This window comes from Otolemur garnettii, unplaced genomic scaffold (genome assembly GCF_000181295.1).
Source record: "Otolemur garnettii isolate 467f Iridium unplaced genomic scaffold, OtoGar3 scaffold00055, whole genome shotgun sequence".
In the NCBI taxonomy this organism is placed as follows: Eukaryota; Metazoa; Chordata; class Mammalia; order Primates; family Galagidae; genus Otolemur; species Otolemur garnettii.
In genome coordinates, this window is record NW_003852450.1 from 11930092 (window position 1) to 11953033 (window position 22942).

Consider the following 22942-nt stretch of genomic DNA (forward strand, 5'->3'; position numbering starts at 1 on the left):
GTGAATGTGGAAAAAAAAAAAGCAAGGTGTGAAAGACTTCAAAATATGGATCCTGGAGATAATTCAAGAGCTAATTAACACCACTGCAGGAGAATGAACAGAAGATGACTTGACAGAGATGACTGCTTCCCTTCCCAACCAGGGCCAGATGAGGAGGAAGAAGAGGTAGAGGAAGCAGCTGGAAAGGGTTTCGATTATTGGAGGCAGCTTTTGACTTCTCTTACAACACGGGCACTTCTCTATGAAATGGGCACTATAACTAAAGCAAATGGTAGAAGAAGGATTGGTACCATATAGAAGCATGTTTAGAGAAATTAAAAAGCTGAAAATTTACAACGTTATTTCCATAAAGTTACACTGAGTGTGCCGCCTCTCCTGCCTCCTCTATCCCTTCCCGCTCTGCTATCCTGAGACAGCAAAGCAAAGCCTTTCCCTCCTCCTCCTCAGCTCACTCAATGTAAAGACAGTGAGGAATGAAAATCTTTAAGACAATCCATTTCCACTTTATGAACAGCAAATATATTTTCTCTCCTTTATGATTTAATTAATAATAGTTTTCTTTCTTTAACTTCCTTTTTATAAGAATATGGTATTTAATACATACACTGTACAAAATATAAACCAACTGTTCATGTTATTAGTAGGGGTTCCAGTCAACAGTAGGCTATTAGTAAAGTTTTGGGGCAGTCAAAAGTTATACATGGAGTTTTGACTACACAGGGGACAGTACCCCCGATCCCCCAGCCCTCACGTTGTTCAAGGGTCAACTTTATAGACATACGACCTTAAAAATAAGAAAATCTTACCATTTGCAGCAACAAGGACAGCCCTGGAGGACATTGTGAAGAGTGAAACAGCCAGACACAGAAATATAAATTCTCTATGCTCTCACTTTTGTGTGGAATCTAAATAGTCAAACACAGAGAGACAATGAGCAGAATGTGGTTGCCAGGAGTGAGTGGGGGGAGGGGAAAATGGAGAGGTGTTGGTTAAAGAGTACAAAGTTTCAGTTGTACAAAATAAATAAACTGGAGATCTAATGTTAAATTTAAATTAATTGTAGCATGTAAAAATTAATAAGCAAACTTCAGCAAAATGTTAATAGTAAAATCCAGGCAGAGGTTTTGTTTGAAAATATTCAAAGAAAAAAATCTTCAAAAAATAGGCAAATGCTATGCTAGTTTTCTAAATTTTTAATTACTTAAATTTCCATGAACAGTGGAATAGACAGATAACCTGTGGCATATTCACAGAATGTAATACTATATAGCAAAGGCCTATCTATTACACACCAAAATATGGATGAATCTCAGAAGCAAAATCATCAACAAAAAGGAGCCAGACATAAAAGAATACATATGATATGGTTCTGTCTATGGACTATAAAACCAGCCAAACTGATTTACACTGTGAGAAGTCAAGATAGCGTTTAACACTGGGGTGAGTGTAGGCAGTGACCTGGAAGGGGATTTTTGGGTTCCTGGTCTATTCCATTTCCTTTCCTAGGTTCTGGATTCATGCATGTACTCAGTTTGTGAGAATCCTTATAGCATGTTTACTTTTCTGTTAATATATTACATGCTAATAAAAAGTTACAGAATTAGAACAATAATAGCTCTTCCCTCACAGTATTATTTTGTACTTTAACACTCATTTACATGTAAGCTTCATGAGGCCAAAAATCTTAATACCTTTTTTTTTAATTGCTAAATACCTCAAGACTATGACATAGCCTGCCATATAGTGGACATTTAAAATGTTTTTCACAGATGAATGATAACACAGTGCTTATTTCCCCACCTGCCACGGAGTACAAACTCTCTAAATCTCAGACATTACACTTTTTAATATGACTATTGTATCACTGCTTGAGACAATTTAATTGCTCGAGACATTTTTCTTCAAGGAGTGCAATCTAGGCAATAACATATTTTAACACAGAAATCCTTTATCTCATGTTTCTAAGTTCATCTCTTCACTTAATCAGCATTCGTGAAGATCAATGGCCCCAAATGAACTTTACTCAGTGAACCTACAATTGGGAATTAAGGTTGAAATTTTACTCTGCTTTTTAAGCAGTCTGTGTTAATTATTTATGCTGCTGCTATTATTGCCCTTATTGGTTCTGTTCTTATTGGAGTCTGACATTAAAAGTAATGTCAGTTAACACAGTTGTGCTATTTTAAAATTATCTGAAAATATTTTAAGTGAAATATAAGACTTGTTACAAAGGAACTTGTAAATTATTAACTTTTTCATCAAGAGAAGTATTATGTACTTAATGACGAGTAGCTAGTGCTTTAGAATTGTTAGAATCTTTATGAAGCACACCACTGAAGATGAGGTGGGGAAACCTGGCTTTTATCATCATACTAACAATCCCACAAGAACTCTTTGCAGAAGGTAAACTTAATTCCTAATATTATTTATTCTCTAAAAATATAAATGGAGATTCATACATTCATACAGAGTTTTAATATACTATTTCATTTTGATATATCAACTTTATAACACATACTTTTAAAAACATTACTTTTAATAATATTTAGTCAGGCCTTTTCCTTTGAGAAAAATGGGGAACTTATTCTTTTAGTAGCATAACTTAGAAAACCAAACAGGACAAAACTCTTTATATCCCTAGGTTTTGCGGCCTAGGCAACTAAGATCTAAATACTTTAAAAAGGTTTTCAGGCTAACAATACAGCCATTCACATGTTAACCTTAATTATAATTTCATTTCTAACACTAACAAAACTTGTACAATTTAGATTCTCTTTTCTTAAGGTGGGAGTTTACTGCGGGAAATTTGAAAAGGAAATATTCATAAATCTTCAGGAAGGTTTTCTACTCTTGATACTTCGATTTGTGTCCCAATGATTATTCATTGGTTGGAGTTTTTAGTAGGTTAGAGTGATTAGTAGGAGGTCTATACAAAAATGTACTCTTTTGAGAATAAAAGAGGGGGATTTATTAATAATTACATTTGCACAACAGGTGTAAATTAGGACTGTCTAGACAAACCAACACTGATAGACTCCCTGACTATTAGATATCTTTATAACCAGAGTGCCTACTATGTAAGATTAGTGTGAAAGGGAACGTGAGAAAATGTAGAACTGTGTGTTATTTAGGAACAATTATCAGTATTATTAAGCTATTAGGTCAAAAATCCAGGGAGGCCAGTTAGCATTGGCAAGAGTGAATATACAAATTGGGAAACCACAGCAATGTTTTTCTGAAATAAACAGTTTAGAGAACTTGTTAAGATAAAATATACAAGTTATAATTTCCTTTTTGTTGAATGGTTTATACACATATTTTTTTTTTTTTACCAGAAAAAGATCTGCAGTTAAAATAATGTAAGTGAAATGAATAGAAATCAACTTATTTAATACTCTGAATTCTACAATAGGATAATTTTTGCACATATAGTTTTCCTTAATTTTATTTTTATGTCTAAATGTGGAAATACCAGCTAGTATAATTATCTATTATCTGTACCATGAAGACATTGTCATAGTTCAGCTAATTTTGTAATTATTGTATGGCTATAATCTCATTTACACAAACAAAATGTGTAAGCCCTTTAAAGACAGAGATAATGATCTCATTTTCATGTGCTTCTCCCAACCCCACTGGGAACCTCAGGGGCAAGAATTGAAATAATCATACTTCTCATACCATGACATACAATCATTATTGTCCTATGAAAGGTTTCACTTTTGCTTTATATATTTTCTCCCCTTATCCCTTATCTTACATATATATCCCTTATATATTTTCTATCCCTTATCTTACATCTCCTGGGACCCACCAAAATGTTTTGCTGTGTTCTTATAGGTAAATACTTTTGTAAAATACGTCTTGTTTTCTGTATGTGTTTTACATTCACACAAATGGGAACTTGCTGCAGAGATTTTCTTCTTTTTGTTTTTTGTACTTGAACCTGTTTAAATATATTTTCATGTTGCTGACACTGTTCTGCTTGTAACTGATGTGTAGCATTCCATATGTTTTATTTATCCACTCTTCCAATGATGGACATATAGTTACTCTAATTCTCATTTAAACAAAAATAACTCTGAAACGAATAATTAATATAATGACTTTATCTCTGTATAGAATTTCTGTAGCCAGCGTTCACTCAGAGTTGGGATTGTTGGGTCAATTCTTAGACTTGATTTCTGTGAGTAGTGACATTACTTTTGTAGAATGGCTGTTTCAAAGAATGTAGTCTCCAAGAGAAGTTGTAAATTGTTGCTTCCCATTATCCATTTTGTACTATTTTGTCAAACCGTTGTTCACAAAATAACATGCCATTTTTATTTATCTGCCATTCTTATTCCTAATATGTTTCTACATCTCTTCATATGTTTTTACATGTTCAGAGTTCTGTGAGTTGTACCTGATTAGCATTTTCTTTTGTCTTTTACCTTTTTATAGCTGATTTGTGGAAATGCCTTGTAGATTATACATTTTAACAAAATATCCTTAAATGTTTTTTGTTTTGTTCTGTTTTGAGACAGAATCTCATTCTATTTCCCCAGCAAATGTGAAGTGGCATGATCACTGCAACCTCAACCTCCTGGGCTAAACCTCCTCCCTCAGCCTCCCAGGTAGCTGGGCCTACAGGCACACACTACCATGTCTGGCTAAGTTTTCTGTTTTTAGTACAGATGGGATGTTCACTCTTGCTCCATTCACTCTGGTCTTGAACTCTTGACCTTGAGCAATTCTCCCTGCCTTGGCTTTCCAAAATGCTAGAATTATAAGTGTGAGCCACCGTATCTTGCCATAGCCTTGATTTTAATATAAACCAATTTATCAAATTTTGCCTTATCATTTCTACTTTCCCCCCATACCTTTGAATTATAATATAATGTGAATGGCCTCTGGAATTGTAGGACATAGGAGCCCTAAAGTCAGACAGTAGGAATTTTAATATTTTATATTTTAGTGTGCCTATTAGCTCTTCAGTTACACTCATTCTGCTATTTTCTACACTTAAAGGGTTATTTGTATCAAGTGTTATATTTTTATTCTCAGTATTTCTACTTCTCTTCTGTTTCTTCTTCTTCTTCTTTTTTTTTTTTTTGCAGTTTTTGGCTGGGGCTGGGTTTGAACCCGCCACCTCTGGCATATGGGTTTCAGGTCCCTACTCCTTGGAGCCACAGGTGCTGCCCCCTTCTGTTTCTTCTTTATAGCCATTTATTCTTGATTTCTATTGTCAGTAACTTTCTTTATCTATGTAAAGGTATTCATAATGCAAATTTTAAGTTCTTGATCACTCTGTTCCATTAATTTTGCTCCTTCTGGTATTGATTATCCAGTTTGTTGATTTTCTTTTTCATTGTGGTTGAGGTCCTCACACTTCTCATCAAATTTTTCTCATGAATTCACATTCTCCAAGGCATTCTAGCTACCTGAGCAAGTAATGTGCCTCTCCTGGTGATGGAGGGACATGCCTCAGGACAGGGAATCTTTGAAGCCACAACCTAGGGTTGCCCACAAATTTTCTGCCCCTCCCTGACAAGCAACTGTATTCCTCAAGGAAACTCCTGTGCATTCACCAACTATACTGCTATTGTTTTTCATTATCAATTCCTGGTGCTTTGATAGGGAAAATGGTGAAAAGAATGGGAACTATCCTGCACAGGATATTTTATCTACTTCTCTACTCTATTCGCTGCTGGAAATTTTGTTATTCATTATTCACTGTCCACTCAGACCTGCACTGGCACTACTATTATTTTATGTTTCATGGTAGCACTATCAAAAGGCTTACAATAAGCAGTGATCAACCAAGGCATTGAAACTAGTGTAACCCCACTGGCTCCAGGCCTTCTTCCACCCACAATTACTGTCCTTTCCAGTATAATTCTGAGATTTTCTTATTTTTAAGCATTTTTGAGATTTTAGGATCTTCAACATAAAAGTAGATTTTTTTAAATAAATGTTTTATTTGGAGTATAATATATACAGAAAATGTAAAAACTGTAAGATAATCTTATATACATTTTTACAAAAGTTTATACCACTGAAATCAAGACATAGAATATTAACAGTACCTCACAAACTTCCTAAATGATCCCCATAAGCCACAAAACCCTGAAAGTGACCTTTCTGAATTCTATTACTATGGATTAGTTTGTCCTCTCTTAAAGATATGTGAATATAAACCACAACTCATGTGTAAATGTTTTCTTTCACTCAAATTGATGTCTGCAAGATTCACCATTCACTTTGATGTATAATATTCCATTGTATGCATAGTCTAAAATGCTTTTTTCTTTTCTCCTATAAATGGATATTTACATTGGTTCTAATTTGGGATTATAAAAATAGTGCTGCTATGATTATACTTTTCCTTGTCTTTGGGTACACAAATGTATGTATTTTTATTGGGTAATATGGTATGGACATGTTTTGCCTTTATAAGTTTTGCAAAAGTGTTTTCTCACATAAATTGTATCACATTATGCTCTCACATGTAGTATTCTGAGAGTTGAAAAAAAAAAAGAAAGTAAAATATTTTTAATGTAGTGAGTCAAACAAACCCTATTTTGAAAATTAAGTTCAACTGCTCCTTTTACTTTTTTTAGTGTGACTATTAGAAAATTTAAAATTATACATAGATTTGCATTACATGTCTATTAGAAAATGCCATTCTTAGACATTTTGGGAAAGCTTTCCTGAGGAAGTAACCTGTTCAGTTTTATTCTGACTACTGCTCGTACAGATTCATTTTATGATTGAAAAAGAACAGGAGTGCTTGCAGTCTCCCCAAAGCACCTTATACATTTAAGTACTAAAAATGAGTACTAGTGGGTGGTGCCTGTGGCTCAAGGAGTAGGGTGCTAAGAGTGGTGTGTTCAAGCCCAGCCCCAGCCAAAACAGAAAACAAACAAACAAACAAAAAAATGAGTACTAGTTGATGTGTCTGCAAAAACTTTTAATGTAAAGTTGTATTGTCACTTGATCACAAATGTTATGCTTTTACATGTGTTTTTCCATTTTCAGCTTGACATTTACTCATTTCAGAGAAACCCTGTGATTTTCCTCCTGTGGAAAATGGAAGGATTGCTCAATATTACTACACTTTCAAAAGTTTTTACTTTCCCATGAGCATAGACAAAAAATTGTCGTTTTTCTGCTTGGCTGGTTATACAACTAAAACTGGGAAGCAGGAAGAGCGGACTACGTGTACGCGAGAAGGCTGGTCTCCAGAGCCAAGGTGCTTCAGTAAGTCAGCCGAATGCGTCAGACAGTGGTTACAGGACTCAGATAAATGAGTTCATGAAAATAAGAGTTCAATAAAGTGTGAAACATGGTTAAACTTTAAGTACAAAACTATCAGTCAACTGTCTTTTTACAAAATGAAAGTGTATTTTGAAATTCTGAATAATGCTTTGACATTCGCTTATAATAATACCCAGTGAAAGGAACAGGGCAATAACTGAAATTGTTATTTATTACATTGCAAGGGAAATAGATGTAAGTTATTTACTTGAGATAATGAGGAACTTAGATGGATAATTATGCATAGGAAGCCAGGAGAGATTGGCCTAACTTAGAAAAGCCAAGTCTGCTCCAGGCTCTGTCATTGCTAGACTCATCTCTCCTTTCTGTGACAACTTCTTTTATGCTACCCATCAAAAAACGTGTTTATCTGCATTTTGAGTTCTAACTTGTGAGATGGTAATCTAATTGGCTTCTCTTATTATTTTATGTCAGGCCATGCTATAGTACAGCTATCCATTGGCTTCCACTGGGTCAGGGGACCTTTCTTGAGCTAAGAATATCCTAAGCTCTGTGTTCCCCGGTGAGGGGCTTCTGCTAAGTCAGTTTTATTTAGAAATTGGGTTTGGTGGTTCCTGTGGGTGAAATATTCAGCAAACATGTCTGAAAGTAGATGAGGAGGAAGAGAAACAACAATAAAGGTTAAAATTAGTAAATACAAAGAAAGGCAATATCAAAACCATTTTTTAAAAAATTCATGCAGATGTATCCAAAATTAAATTAAATCAAGAAACTGTGGAGTGAAAATTATTTCTCTCTCTCTCTCCTTCATATTCCAGCTAAGAACATTATACTTCTACCTTAATTTTACAATGTAATAAAAGACAAACTTATTTTTATCACCAAGGCAAACAAATAAATATCTTTTTACCCTAGAAAAATGCACAAAGCCTGACCTGAGACATGGCTACATTTCTGATGCAAAACTGCTGTACAAAATTCAAGAGAAGTTGCGTTATGGTTGTGCTTCAGGATACAAAACCACTGGAGGGAAGAATGAAGAAGAGATTCAATGTCTCTCTGACGGGTGGTCTTCTCCACCAGCCTGTATGAAGGAACATGGTATAAGAATCATTTTCTAAAACTGAAGACAGAAGCTTCTGATCCCAGTACTTTCTTATATTAATATGTATTTTTATTTAACATAATTTATTTTTCATGATGTCTTCAAAAGCAGGAAATTTATATTGTACTGCTTTTCTCAAATGCTAAATGTTTCCTTTACCCAAGGGCTCTCAATTCCTATAACACACCTACCATTAGTAGTTTTTACTTCGTACTAATAAAAAGGAATTGAAATGTAATAAAATGAAAACACTTTAATAAACCTTTCTCTTACAACTTTTATAAATCACTATTTCCTTTATTACCAAAGAATTCAAGATCATCAAGCTCATGCACATTATTTATACTGTGACCCAGTGTCAGGTATACTTAAAAAAAATTCGATAGTATGGATATATGTACTTTGTTAGTATGTTTCAAGCTGTTTAAATTGTACAGCTCCAAAAATGACACATATTCAAAACATTGCTACTGGCCAAGTCCTCAGTTGCATGGTGGCCTTGGGTGACGTGCTGTAGACTGGAATTCTAAGAATAGAAGTCTGGCAAAGTTAGGTTACAAAATACCTCTTTTTCAATTTTGCCAAGTATTCATTCTGCCATATATTTTTAAGATTGAGTGAAAATACATTTTGAGATTTCTTTTTAGCATTCTAGGTTATTAACAATTTTATGAGTTCATAGCATAAATACTTTAATTTTTTTTAGAAACATGTTTGGCTCCTGAATTATATAATGGAAATTATTCTACAACACAGAAAATATTCCAAGTGAAGGACAAAGTACAATACGAATGTGCTCCTGGCTTCCACACAGCTGGAGGAAAGAAGATGGAGGAGGCGGAATGTACCACATATGGGTGGTCTCTCACACCCAAGTGTACCAGTAGGTTCTCATGTTTACTAAATCCCACTTTTACTCTGAAATCTTTCTCACATAGAAGTGTATAGACGTTATCATCTAATTGTGTTCTATTTTTCATTGTTTAATTTTTACTGTTGATTTAAATTATGTTGACAATAGCCTTTGATCATTTACATCTCTACAGTTGGAAAAATTCATGTTAGCTCACAGCAGAATTAAATTAGAATAAGCCTAATGATATTTAATATATGCAATGAAATTCATTAGCTTTTATTATTTAAAAAAGAATGTGGCAAATTTATTAATTTCTACTCTAGGTATGGCACTTTAACAGTAAGTGAATTTTGTTCTAGCAGAAAAAATTATTGTCTTTACATTTTTATTTATTCTTTCATTTTTAGAATTAAAGTGCTCGTCTTTAAGATTAATAGAAAATGGTTATTTTCATCCTGTAAAACAAACCTATGAAGAAGGAGATGTAGTTCAGTTTTTCTGTCATGAAAATTATTATCTAAGCGGATCTGATTTAATTCAATGTTATAATTTTGGTTGGTACCCCAAATCTCCTGTATGTGAAGGTAAATGCTTAAATTTCACACTCAAAAATATCGTGTCTTTGTTAACTCATAAGCTCTAGAGAAAATGTCTGTGATAATATCTTATTTTTATACTGAGTACTATTTTTAAAATAATGCTTTTTAAATCAGTGCTATTTTTAGCAATATTTAGTATATTCCATCTGAAGAAATATTGTTTTATATTAGTTTTTAGAGAGAATATAGCTTTTAAATTTATTATTTTATAATCTGTATTAGTATTTGAACTAGATCTTAAAAGATAAATAAGAGTTTGGGGTTGAGTAGACATGGAGAGAGGAAAATTGCTGGTTAAGCACTATTTTGTGTAACGTAGGATTTAATGTCAACATTGACAGGCAGGCGAAAGACAGGAAAGTAGAACTCGGAAGAGAGCAGTGAAGATTTGAAACAGGTGCTAGAAGGAGTGAACGAAGGAGCTGGTCGGGGTGTGCCAAGGATTGCCTGGAACTATCATAATCCTCTAAATGCACTGAACAATAATTCTAAGGGCTATGTGATTTTCCAGTTGTTCTCAACAGCCTTGGTATGACAGTAGAGAGGAAGATTGCTACCAAATTTTCTGTAACATATTATTTCAAAAGTAAATGGTAGACCTATTTAGCCTCTGTTTAGCCCCTATAACACATTTCCTCTTTCCTCCACATTGATCTACATACAAACATACCTGTTGTTTTTTCTGGTAAGTGGTCATTATATGTATGATAAGCAGTTCAGTCAGCTGCATGATGATTCCTCTTCTTCTCCAAAAAGACATCCACCTCCTAATCCCCAGAATCAGGAAATGTTACTTCACATGGCAAAAGGAACTTTACAGTTAAAACTTAGGAGATAGGAGTATTATCCCGGGTTATCCGTTTGGATTCTAAATGTGATCACAAAAGTTCTTATAAAAGGAAGCCAGAGAGATTTGACTACAATAGAGAAAGTAGGAGATGTGACAATGAAAGCAATGGATTGAAGGGATATGAGGAAGGGGCCATGAGCCAAGGAATGCAGGCAGCTTCCAGAAGACGGAAAAGGCAAAGTAGCTGTTCTCTTCCAAAGCCTCCAGAAAGAATGCACCTGCCCTGACACCTGCATTTTAGCTCAGTGAGACTGATTTTGCACTTGAGAAGAGAATCAATGTATGTTGTTTTAAGCCATTAAATTGGGAAAGTCTGTCAAAGCAGCAATAGAAAACTAGGACAGCCAGGATTTTAAAACAAAAGACTTTAATTCAGATAGATATGGATTCAAGACCAGATTTGTCAGCTGCTGCTGATTTACTGAATTTTAGTTTCCCTATTTATAATATGAGAGAAATAATAATTCCTACTTAGCAAAATTATTTCAGGACTAAATGACTACGGAGATAATGAATGTAAAATACTGATTTTGTTTCTATTGGTTCATAACAATGTTCCTACAGACTCAGTGGCTTAAAACAACCCAAATGTATTATTTTACAGCTATTGTAGGTGAGGAGTCTAGGCATAGCATAACGGACTCCTCTGTGACAATGTCTAACGAAGCTGCCACCAAAGTGTCAGAATCACTGGGCTTATAGGCAGCATTCACTGCTTGCAGGCTGGATAGACCAAGAGCTTGAGTTTCTTGCAGACTGTTGGCTAACGGAGGCCCTCTGCCCCTTGCCTGCAGCCCTCCCCATTTGGAAGCTCACAATCTGGCAGGTTGCTTTCTCAACACCATCATGGAGAGAAAGTCTGTCAGGGAGAATGGTGTCCCAGTGTCATGTGACATAAACATGGGTGCATAATCACATGCTGATCCATTGTCTTTGCTGTGTTCTGTTGTCTAGAGGCTCCCACTCATACACAGGGGATCCTAGAGGGAGGTGACCATCAGGAGGTGGGGACCAAAGCAGTGCTTCTAGAATCTCTGCCATAACTTCTATGGTGCTTGGTACAACAGACATTCTTATTTAATTTTTGTTATTTTTTATATTCTTATGACCAAATATGTTGTTATTTTTCTGTAAGGAAGAAGAAATCGATGTCCTCCTCCACCTCTGCCTCTAAACTCCAAAGTACAAACATACGCAACAACTTACCGTCATGGAGAAATAGTTCACATAGAATGTGAACTTAATTTTGAGATCCAGGGGTCTGAGGAAATACGGTGTGAAAATGGAAAATGGACAGACCCTCCAAAATGCATCGGTTAGCCACGCCTTGAATACAATTTTCCTGCAGTGAAATCTGCACATGGCAGCTAAATGGTCTTTTTTCTTTATACCTTTTCAGAAGGAAAGGAAAAGATAGCCTGTGAGAATCCACCCTCCATTGAGAATGGTGCAGCAAACCTGCACTCAGAGGTTTATTACAACGGGGACAGAGTGACATATGGATGTGAAAGTGGCTATCATCTCCGTGGATCAAATGAGATAACTTGTCGTGGTGGAAAGTGGACACTCCCCCCTGAGTGTGTTGGTGTGTGTGCTACATTTACCATCAATGGCTAAGCCTATGATGTAAAAGTTTTCATTCTGTTTATTTATCCAAATACTCATTGTAAGAGACATCAGCTTAGAGGAGTTACAAACACAGTGCTACTGCACTGTGTCTGCTTTTTTGTGTGTGTATGGAGCCATCTGTAGAATTTAAGCTAATGAAAAGAATATGGAAATTACAAAAACTTTTTCGAATGCATTAGTGTTAGACATTATTATCTATTCTGAGGGATATCGTGACCTGTGAGCTTTAAATAACAGCACATAAGTAAAGATATGCTTCATTAGAGAAGTAAATAAAAGTGTGTTGGATTGAGTGACTGGCCAGGAACACCATCTACTTCTTCTCACTATGTCATACTAAGTTAGGAGAGAGCATTCTGTCCCTGACCTTGGATAAGACCTGCTGACACTTTGGAGTCTGCCCGTTCTAAACCTTACACCCTTCTGAGACATGTCCTGGTCTTTCATTCGACTGAAGAAAACCACGAGGCTACACTATTCCTCCTGTGTGCTACCCTTCCTACCATCCTCATTTCGTCAGGTCCTAGAGAGATTTCCACAAATGTGTTTATCCAGAATATTTATTACATAAAAGTTATACCTAAAGTAGAAGAGTAAGAGAGAGATTTTAGAGAGAAAAAAATGGGTATTTCATTCATAGATTTATGGAGCCCTGAGATGAAGAGGAAAGGGAAGGAAGAAAATAAAAGTGGATAATGCCATCGGGTAATTTTAGAATTGAACATAATCTTTAGGTTGAATAACATAGTTTCTTTTTCTATAGATTTTAAGAATATTTGTATCATAATTCCTTCACAGTCAAGACATGAGAAAATTTAAACGTAACTTGTTCTTTGGGAAAACATTTCCTGTTTATTTTTCCTTAGCAGATTTTTTAAATACTTGAGCTGAATAATATTTCTCTCATTTCTGGTGATTTCAGAAATTATTTGTCCTAAATTATTTAGTATAAATATTGAGATGCCACAGTGTATACAACTATGTTCTATCACATTGTTATGAGCTCGTGTTAATTTAAAAATAACCTCTTTGCTTAGAGAATAATGAGAACTGTAAGCCTCCGTCTGACGTCATAAATGGAGCTGTGGTGGATGGGTTGTTGGCAAGCTATACAACAGGGTCCTCCGTGGAGTACAGATGCAATGAGTATTACTTATTGAGAGGGTCAAAAACATCTCACTGTGAACAAGGGAAATGGTCATCCCCACCACCTGTTTGCTTGGGTAAGAAAGAAAGCACACTGGATTTCTTTTTCATTTTTATGTGATTTTTAAAATAATGTTTTATAGTGTGGAAATGAATTTTTATAAATCTTTTTTCCCCATGTGTTATCTACTCTCATCTTTTTAAAGTAGAAAATCCCTAACGTATTAGAGTCTAGTATTGCTTTAGTGCCTCATTACTTTTTTTATATGTGGCAAAATACACATAACATAAAATTTAACATTTTAACTTTTTTAATTGTACAATTCAGTGGCATTGTGTATATTCACTTTGTTGTATTAAATATCACATCCTCAGAGTTGTACCACCCTCAGAGTGTCATTTAGAGAAAGGAATAATCAATCCGATGCTTTCCTTGGTAAAGCCCGTTGCTAACATCTTATTTGCCACCACATCCTCCCCAAATAAACATCTTTGATATCTTATAGATTATATAAAAATGTTTGCTAATGAGTTAGTTAATAAATGATCTTCTAAACTTTTTCTGCACACACATACACACACAGTCTCCACAAAAAGCTATCATACCATGCAGAGGTTATATATCTTGGCTTTTTGCTGCATAAAACATATTCAAACATGATTTGTCATGCTTCTACAATATATTTTAAGGACTGCATAGTACTCAATAATACAGATACACTATAATTAATTTAACTAATCACTTCATTGATGGATGTTTAGTGTTCAATGTTTTATATTCTAATCAGTACATTTTGTAACTAAATATTTATAAATTTTAAATCTTTACTTGTCTTAAAAATTAATTATATTTGTTTTTTCCATGTTTATTTGTTTTTCATGCTTTTCAGATATTTGACCTTTCAGTCATCAAAATGAGAATTTTAATTTTTTTCTATTGGTCATAAAATTTTCTGTCAAAAGCGTTATTCTGACTTATAATCCTCTACAATAAGTAAAGTATTAGTTGTCTCAATCTTTGACAACTTTATTATCTTAAATCGTGGCATTTTTTTATTTATCGTGTAAGCATTTATTTGATTTATTTAAGTATTAGTCAATTGTGGATTTTTAATTTTCTAGTGGCAGTTTGTTTGCAAATTAATTCACAAATTAATTGTTCATAGTTTAATCATTTTTTATACTCATGAGATCTATATTTATATAATTTATATGCTTGAGAATCATGTATATTGTAACTTTCTTTTATTTTTTCTTTTTATTCATAATGTTTCAAAATATATATGTTTTAAATCTTAAGCTGTTCCAATCTTCAATTTATAGTTTCTGCCACAACGTGAATATTATTAGCATTTAAATTTGGATACATCTACACCTTTAAATTTTGCATTGCCCTCATATTTTTATAGATGTTTTTGATATTAAGTTTTTGATGATGTGATATTGATGTGAAGTTTTGATATTGCATTGAACGGAAATATAGTCATTGCTGAAGATAGAGACTGGATTTAAATAGTAATGGAAAAACTAATAATGAAATAACTTCATAAGGTTTAAAAATATTTTGTTCTTAAACAATAGTCTCAAGACAGCCCTAGTGCTAAGGAATCAAAGCAAATACTGAATGAAGATCAATCATTGTTACCAGGGCAAGAAGAAAGAGCCCTGTGAGTCTTGCTTATCCACTGAACTTCAAAGAATTATTACTATGAATTTGGGCAGCAGTGTGATACGGAATTGAATTTTCTGTGAATTATCATCCCGGACATTACCAACCTCTCTGACCTCCCCCTACTCATCTTCCCTGCCCTCACTCTATTCTCGCCTCTCTGGTCTCCTCTTGTTCCTTAACAGGCAAAGCTTGTGCTTATCTCGGGCCTTGGTGCTGGTTGTTCCCTTTGCCTGGAACACTTGTCCATCAGAAAATGACATGGCTCAATTTTCAACTTTCTTCAAGTTTTGTGCAAATAGCTTTTCTTATTTAGGCCTACTCCAATCACCTTGAAAGTGTGACCTCCCTTCCCCCAGGTCTTTTGATAGCCACTCCCTTCCACTGTATTTTTTATCATTTAACTTATCATATGCTTGTATTTATAGAGGCTCACTAATTATAAGTTCACGTATATTTATTATATTTATTACTTACTGTGGGTTTTCTCCTAGTTAGAAGGTAAGCTTCAGAAGGATGAGAATCTTTGTTTATTATTTGATATCAAGTGACAAGTTTTCTATGCACAATAAATGTTTTCTAATTCAAAGTTTTTATTTTATAGGAAGAAAATCATTCCTCTTACTGAATAAGACCTTAAACAATATATTTAATGTTTCAAACTAAGTGGTTTTAATTTATGAAATACCAAAGACAATAAGAAATGTATACATTTATTTGATAGTGATGAAGTATATATTTTCTTATATATGTGAAGAGCTTTAATAATGATAAATGTCCAATATAAAAAATTGCTTTCAAGGCCTGTCATGATTTTTTGACTTAAAAAACATGTCAGTTTTATATTTTTCAGATGAGTAAGGAATTTTAAAAAGCATTTTTTGTTTTTCAGAGCCATGTACTGTTAATGTGGATTACATGAACAGAAATAACATAGAGATGAAGTGGAAATTTGAAGGAAAAGTCTTACATGGAGATTTAATAGATTTTGCTTGTAAACAGGGATATGCCTTATCTCCATCAACCCCATTGTCTGAGTTATCTGTCCAGTGCAATAGAGGAGAAGTGAAATATCCTTTATGTGTTAGAAAAGGTAAAACAGTAGTGCTTTCTGATAAGTTTTTACTTGCTCAATATCCACCGCAGGCTGAAAGTTTTTGTACCTAGGTAGAATGACTATGCTGAGATCTTTTAATTCCAGTAAGCTAATTTTTTGAAGGGAAAAAATCAAGAGGTTTTATAAATGCCCCCAGACCATCAGAGAATTGATGAAACTCAAGTGAGCACTAGACTTAGAGATTGCTGGAGACCACAGTCTCAGGAAAGGGATTGATGCATAGTGTGAGAGAATTCATGTACTCCCTGGATTTAGAAGTTATTACCTTGGGTGGCACCTGTGGCTCCAGTGATTAGGGCTCAGGCCCCATATACCAAGGGTGGTGAGTTCGAACCCGGCCCCGGCCAAACTGCAACAAAAAAAATAGCCGGGTGTTGTGGTGGGTGCCTGTCATCCCAACTACTCGGGAGGCTGAGGCAAGAGAATCAGCTAAGCCCAAGAGCTGGAGGTTGCTATGAGACACAGCACTCTACTGAGGGCGACACAGTGAGACTCTGTCTCTAAAAAAATAAAAAATAAAAAGAAATTATTACTTTAATAAGAAAAAAATACAGAAAGCATGGCCTCAAAAGAAATCTCATAAACTTTCACTTTCAGCTAGATAAAAAGGGAAAAATAAAAACATAATTTTTAATACTTTGATAGTTTTAAATAAGTATTTGAATATTATAATACAATATTCTGATTGTAACAATAGATTTTAAGGTATGATACTATTGAAAAAATGTTCTTAATATTTTTAAAAAATTCGAGAACTGCCCCAAAATGGCTTTGCATAAAACATCTCATTTTATTTAAAAGCACTAACACTCACTGTAAAATTCATTGTAAAACTTATTTTTGCAGAAACTAAAGGAAGGTGTGCATCTCCTCCACTTATTAAAAATGGAGTCATTATTAGTTCACCCGTAGAGACCTATGAAAATGGCTCATCAATAGAATACAGATGTTTTGATCACCATTTCCTGCAAGGGTCCAGGGAGGCCTATTGTTTAGAGGGAGTGTGGACTACACCGCCTTTGTGTTTAGGTATATACTATTAACTATCCTTCTATTTAACAAAGTCAAACTGTGTATGTTTAACGTCTGTTATTTTGAGTTAACACTGATGTCATGGTTAATTTACTGCATTTTGTATCATTTTATTGTGTGCCTATTTAACCACTGGTTTCTATTCTTTCTTTTAGATCATAAATAACTATAGTTCAGTTTTCTGTAATAAGTATTTATTAAGTAAAAATCCTATTCTAGGTACTAGCTTGGTATGGATCTTTAAGATAAATAAACAGTAGTGGTGTGGGCAAACATGTTAACAATGGTACATATTCAGTGTACTACCATAGAAAACAGGAGTACAATGGGGGAATAAAGGGAGAATCGGCCACCTCAATATGGAACGATGGAAGTAAGTTAATACTTCATGGGTAAGGTTTCATGATAGAAGCAACATTTTCCAGGGCCCCAGAAGCATAAAATAGCATATCTATTAATAATAAGAAAGTATTTTTTTTGTTTCCAATTCTGACTGTTTTCTTATCTTACTTAACTGGCTAGGACAATGTTGAATAGAAGAGGTAGTGGACATCTTTGTTTCCCAATATCACAAAGAAACTCTCAATAATTTACCTCTAAGGGCAGTGATAGTGATTTTTAAAAAATTAAGTTCAAGATGTAGAAACTTTCTATTTTTCTCAGAGTATTTTTTTAAGAATCTTCAGTAGGCATATGATTTTAGCAATTATCTGCTGAAATGATTATAAGGTAATAACTTTGATTTTTTCCCCCTGCACATTTAGTAAACTATATAGCTTCTTTCTGAATGTTAAAGCATGATTATATTTCCATAGAATTCCCACATGATTGTGATGAATTATGCTTACTATATACTGTTGGATTTTATTTGCTAATATTTTATTTAGTAGTTTTGCATCTATTTTCCTGACAACATTTGGTTTTTTATTTTCTTTTCAGGTTTAGCATAAAGTTTCTCCTGCTAATTGGGAACTATGTGTAGTCTTTTTTTGCTTCTCTGAAATTTAAATTTGTGTATGGTTGGTGCCCTCTCTTCCTTGATAATTTTTAGAGGTCACTAGAGAAGCATCTTAATCTTGAATTATCTTTGTTGAAAGACAAATTGGCATTTTTAATTCATTTGAAGGTTACTAGGTTTGGTAGGGACTTAGGGAGTAGTTTCTTGGAATTTATCCATTATATACTAATATAATTATTGATATATTTGGGTACAGTGCATGAAAATGCTTATTTAAGATGGAAATGGCATTAAAGTTGAAGGCAGAAGACATGAACAGGACCGTGTTTTGATGGATGGCATTAGAGTTTGGTACTATCTGTGGTTTTACGCAAACACTGGGGATCCTGGACTATCACCTTCATGGATAAGAGCAAGCTACTATAAACAAGCTTGTTAATGTATTACAGGTGTATGATTGATTTTCTATATTTGAAATTCTGGTCCTTTTTACGTGTTCCCAAAGTGACTCCTTAATGCTATGTTATCCAGGAGGCAAATAAGAACACACAAAAATCCTATTTTTCTAAAATAATATTTAACAATTTGAAAATATCAATGGTTTTATCATGGGAAAAAATTAAAGAGATTTGTTGGGTATCCTAATACATATTTTAAGTTTTTGTTTTGTTTTGTTTTAATACATATGGAAAAGGACACAATGACACGTTATATGTTTAGAATTTAAAACAATCTCGATATTCCTTAATTAGAAATTAAAAGATAGGAAACTGTCTACCATTTTGTATGGCATCAGTTTATAAAGTTTCAGTCAATGTTGATGATCTATCTTGTGTCCATATTTACATAAAACATTATCTAGCAATTAAGGATTTGTGTTTTGAATATTTCATTTAAACTTTATAAAGAAGAAAAGGGGGAAAGATCATTGTTTCAATGACTATCAGTAACTGTCAACACACCTGAAAAACACCTTGACTTTTTGTTTGTTATCTTTGAAAAACTTAATGGCATGAAACTAAATGATTGGCAGGACATATCCTTTCTCTAAATCTAGGACCACAGGGATGAATGGTGCGCTCTTTCCTGTGAGTTTTGAATATATACTCTGATGCAAATATTAATTTTAACTAACTTGCTTGCCATTCACGTGCCTGGGAATTCTAAAGTCATCATGAGTAGGTAACACAATGAGTCCTATTAGAACCAAAATATATCAAGATATTTTCCTTCTTTTCCCCTCTAGAGCCTTGCACGTTATCTTTCATTGAAATGGAAAACAATAATTTACTCCTGAAATGGAATTTTGACAATAGACCACACATTTTCCATGGTGAATATATTGAGTTTCGTTGTAGGGGAAATACATATACAGCTGAGTCTTCTATTATTGGATCTGAACTTAGAGTGCAGTGTAACCAAGGGCAGTTAAAATATCCAAGATGTATTCCAAGAGAAAGGTAAGAAGAGGCTTTCATCGACAAATACTTCTTTTTGTCAGATTGTTATTCAAGAGAGTCATTATGTTATAAGTTTCAGACATGTAATGATCTATAATACTCATGCTTTATGGTCACTGGAAAGGAAAAAGAATAATATTTCTTTCATTTTTTTGTTTTAAAACAAGCAAACTCCTGGAAGTATTAATTAATTCAACACATTTTCCAGACTGTCTGCATTCAAAGCAATATTTACCATTTGATATTGATATTTGTGGCAATTGGAAAAATAAATCAATTTATAGGGGAAATATTTAAATGTGCAAAATTTAACCTGTATATTCAGAGATAAAAAAACCAATCACATTTTCTCGTATTTCTCAATATAAGTTCATACATAACTCATAAAGGTTGAGAAGCACAGTTGTATGAACCAGTCTACTTGACAATCCTATTAACAATTATTGAAATTATAGTATTGTATTTATTTTCAGGACTACATTTGCATGTAACTATTTGTAATCATTTACTAAAGTGTTTCTTCATGAAACAATTAAAAAAATATATTTCCTAGTACCTATGGAAAATAATATTTTTCTTTCCTTGGAAAAATACTAAAAGTAAAATTAAATGATATAAACCATTTTATAGGATCAGAATTTTGACACTTTTAAAGAAATAATATAAAATGGAATTATATTTTGTGTTCAACCAAGAATATCAAAATAATATCTAATGAAAAAGTACTAGTTGTGGAAAACAATAAATTATACTAGCTATATAAGTCCCACTTTTTAGATATTTTGAATACTGCAGAAAAAATTTATAAGACTCACCAGTGAAAAATCATTTTTATTTTTAACTGTGATAAAATCAGGGTGGAAAACTGTTTCTGTGCAATTTAAGTATTTTATTATGGCATGGATTTTTATTTCAAGAGAGAAGGAGTAAATAACTTAGAAAAAATGTTATAAGTGGTGAGTTAGTGTGGTAAATGATGTTGAATCTTTAGAAGGAAACTTGTGGTATTATTTACCAAATAGAGTTACTTGCTCTTATTATCACTTAATTAAAACAATGACTTATTGTGTGAAATATTAAAGGGCTATGATTATAATAAATATTTAACCAGAATTGACGCTTATTTCAAAAATCTCTCTCTCTTTCTTTCCCATCAAGGATTCTGTCTTATTAAGAACCCTTAAGGACATAGAAATAAATGGCTGAAAGAGGGTTGGTATTGCAGCACATCATAAAATCCTTTATAAACATAATTTTTGAAAGAAATATGCTAAGTATGCTTAAAAATATGAATCTAAATTGTTTGTGCAGAACATTTTCTTTATTTATAAAGAAAAGTCAAAAATGTAGCTCGATTTTCAGTTTGTATTACTTAGCTTATAACCTAATCTCTATTCTACGTCTTTTATCTGGTAAAAATCAATTCATCCCTTAAAATATTTCCATTTCCTAATGCTCATTAAATGGACTATAATCATTGTCTGTATGTAGAAAAATTTTACATTCACGTTCATTATTACCTTCATTAATATTAAAGTTTTTGTTGCTTTTCATTCAATGTTCATGTCAATACCAAAGCACCACAGAAACTCCAAAAGCTAAAAATAGAAAAATATGAGAAGTCCAACAAGGTGAGGCTGTTCAAGGTGAAGTGGCAGCACCTAAGAGGTGGTATTCAAACTTTTTGGTTGTGGGTAGGATAACAGCTTTCTGGGAAAAAAGTAAAGTAAGTCTGAAAAATAAGACTAGAAAAGACCTTGCAAGTAGTGGGAACAGCACATTCACTACCGTATCTGTAGCTCATACACACGCTAGGCATCATGCTCCGCACAGGAAGGTAAGGCATCGACGAAAGTGCATGCTGTCTCTGCTCCTATGGTGCTGTGCTCTTGTGGGAAAGAAAGATAGAAGCCTGTCCTTACGAGATGAGGCAGGCCAGGAGACACACGATTCTTGTCAGAAAACACAAGATGAGGCAGCCTCGTCCTGGATGTTCAAGAAAGTCTTTGGTGAGAAAGGGATGTATGGGCTGAGACTGGACAGGAGAAAAGAATTCAGTAAAGAAAGAACATGTGGAAAATAGCAAAGAACACCATGTCTCCAGGAAGCTAATGAAAGTCCAGTACATATTGAGTAGAAAGGAGTAAAAGAGAGAGAGAAGTTAAATGAAACCTAAAGAGCTTGCCTCCAAGGCCTTTCAGGTAAAGGCCTTGTAGTTGGAATTGAAGCTATTTGGAAGTCAATGAATGGAATGAGGTGCTTGTAACTGAATTTTCAAAACACACTACTAGGATATGTTTCAGTGGCTTATGCCTGTAATCCTAAACTTTGGGAGGTGAGAGGATCACTTGAGGCCAGGAGTTTGAGACCAGCCTGAACAAAAGCAAGACCTTCTGTCTACTAAAAATAGAAAAAAAGAAAATAGCCTGGGCATTGTGCTACATCCCTGTAGTCCCAGCTGCTTGGGAGGCTGAGGCAGGACGATCGCTTGAGTCCAGGAGTTTGAAGTTGCTATGAGCTGTTGATGCCACTGCATTCTATAGCCTTGGCGACAGAGGGAGATCTTCTTTCAAAAGCAAACAAAACTAAGACACAACTGACTATAGGATGGAGAGACTGGTCTAAAGGGGGAAAAGGAGTGGACGTAGGGAAACCACTTAGAAAAATAATGCAGTCATCCAGGCAAGATATGATAGTCATTTACACTGGGGGCAGCAGCAGGGATGGTGCAAACTAGGCTAAAACAAGAGATATTCAGGATGTACAAACTTCATGATGGTAAATGATTAGCTGTGACATGCAAGTAAGGGAGAGAAAAGAGTTCAGGAGGACCTCCAGGTTTTAGCTTGACTAAGTAGACGGGTAGTCACCTGTGTGTGGTAGGAAAAATGGCAAGGAGAAGCAATGTGAAGTGGAGACTAGTGGAGTTTAGTTTGGAAATGTATTTTGGAGGTATTTGTAAGCTAGCCAAGTGAAAATATTAAATAAGCAGCTGGTTCTTGTGGTCGATGCTATGATGGACCACCCGGATTCCCTTCAGAATGAAAGACTTATTTTTCCAGCATCCAGGAATTTTCTTACCATTTCCCTAAAGGGATTGTGTCAGCTGAAGGAAGCTTTCTGAAGGTGATCGCTCCTTCTCAGAGTGGCCTGCATTAATGGCCAGTCCACTGGAGTTCTAAAGAAAAGCTCTAAAGTTGCCTCACCTGAACTCAGGAAAACTCTAAAGGTTTATCCCAGCTTCCAAGTTCTCCACAGGAG

The 22942-nt window shown here is 34.2% G+C and overlaps 1 protein-coding gene across 2 annotated transcripts; it reads left to right on the forward strand.

Annotated features, from left to right (window-relative positions):
- Positions 1–2265: 2265 nt before the first annotated feature.
- On the forward strand, positions 2266–21220 carry F13B (coagulation factor XIII B chain). Of its 2 annotated transcripts, none has more exons than XM_012806625.2 (12): positions 2266–2403; positions 7042–7242; positions 8176–8361; positions 9072–9248; positions 9629–9805; positions 11806–11985; positions 12070–12255; positions 13337–13522; positions 16007–16207; positions 17078–17260; positions 19468–19681; positions 20840–21220. In XM_012806625.2, the coding sequence occupies exons 1-12, from the start codon at positions 2340–2342 to the stop codon at positions 20853–20855; spliced, it is 1971 nt and encodes a 656-aa protein (XP_012662079.1). In that variant the 5' UTR covers positions 2266–2339; the 3' UTR covers positions 20856–21220. The 2 variants fall into 2 exon arrangements, with proteins under 2 accessions (XP_012662079.1, XP_012662080.1); XM_012806626.2 differs by having other exon boundaries at positions 2342–2403; positions 7021–7242.
- Positions 21221–22942: the final 1722 nt, after the last annotated feature.

What these genes read in the sequence shown, in the direction of transcription:
- F13B (XM_012806625.2), top strand. Translation starts at nt 2,340, where the DNA reads ATGAGGTGGGGAAACCTGGCTTTTATCATCATACTAACAATCCCACAA. An exon ending in ACAAGAACTCTTTGCAGAAG is followed by an intron (nt 2,404 to 7,041) that starts GTAAACTTAATT and finishes TACTCATTTCAG; the next exon opens with AGAAACCCTGTGATTTTCCT. An exon ending in CAAATCTCCTGTATGTGAAG is followed by an intron (nt 9,806 to 11,805) that starts GTAAATGCTTAA and finishes TTTTTCTGTAAG; the next exon opens with GAAGAAGAAATCGATGTCCT.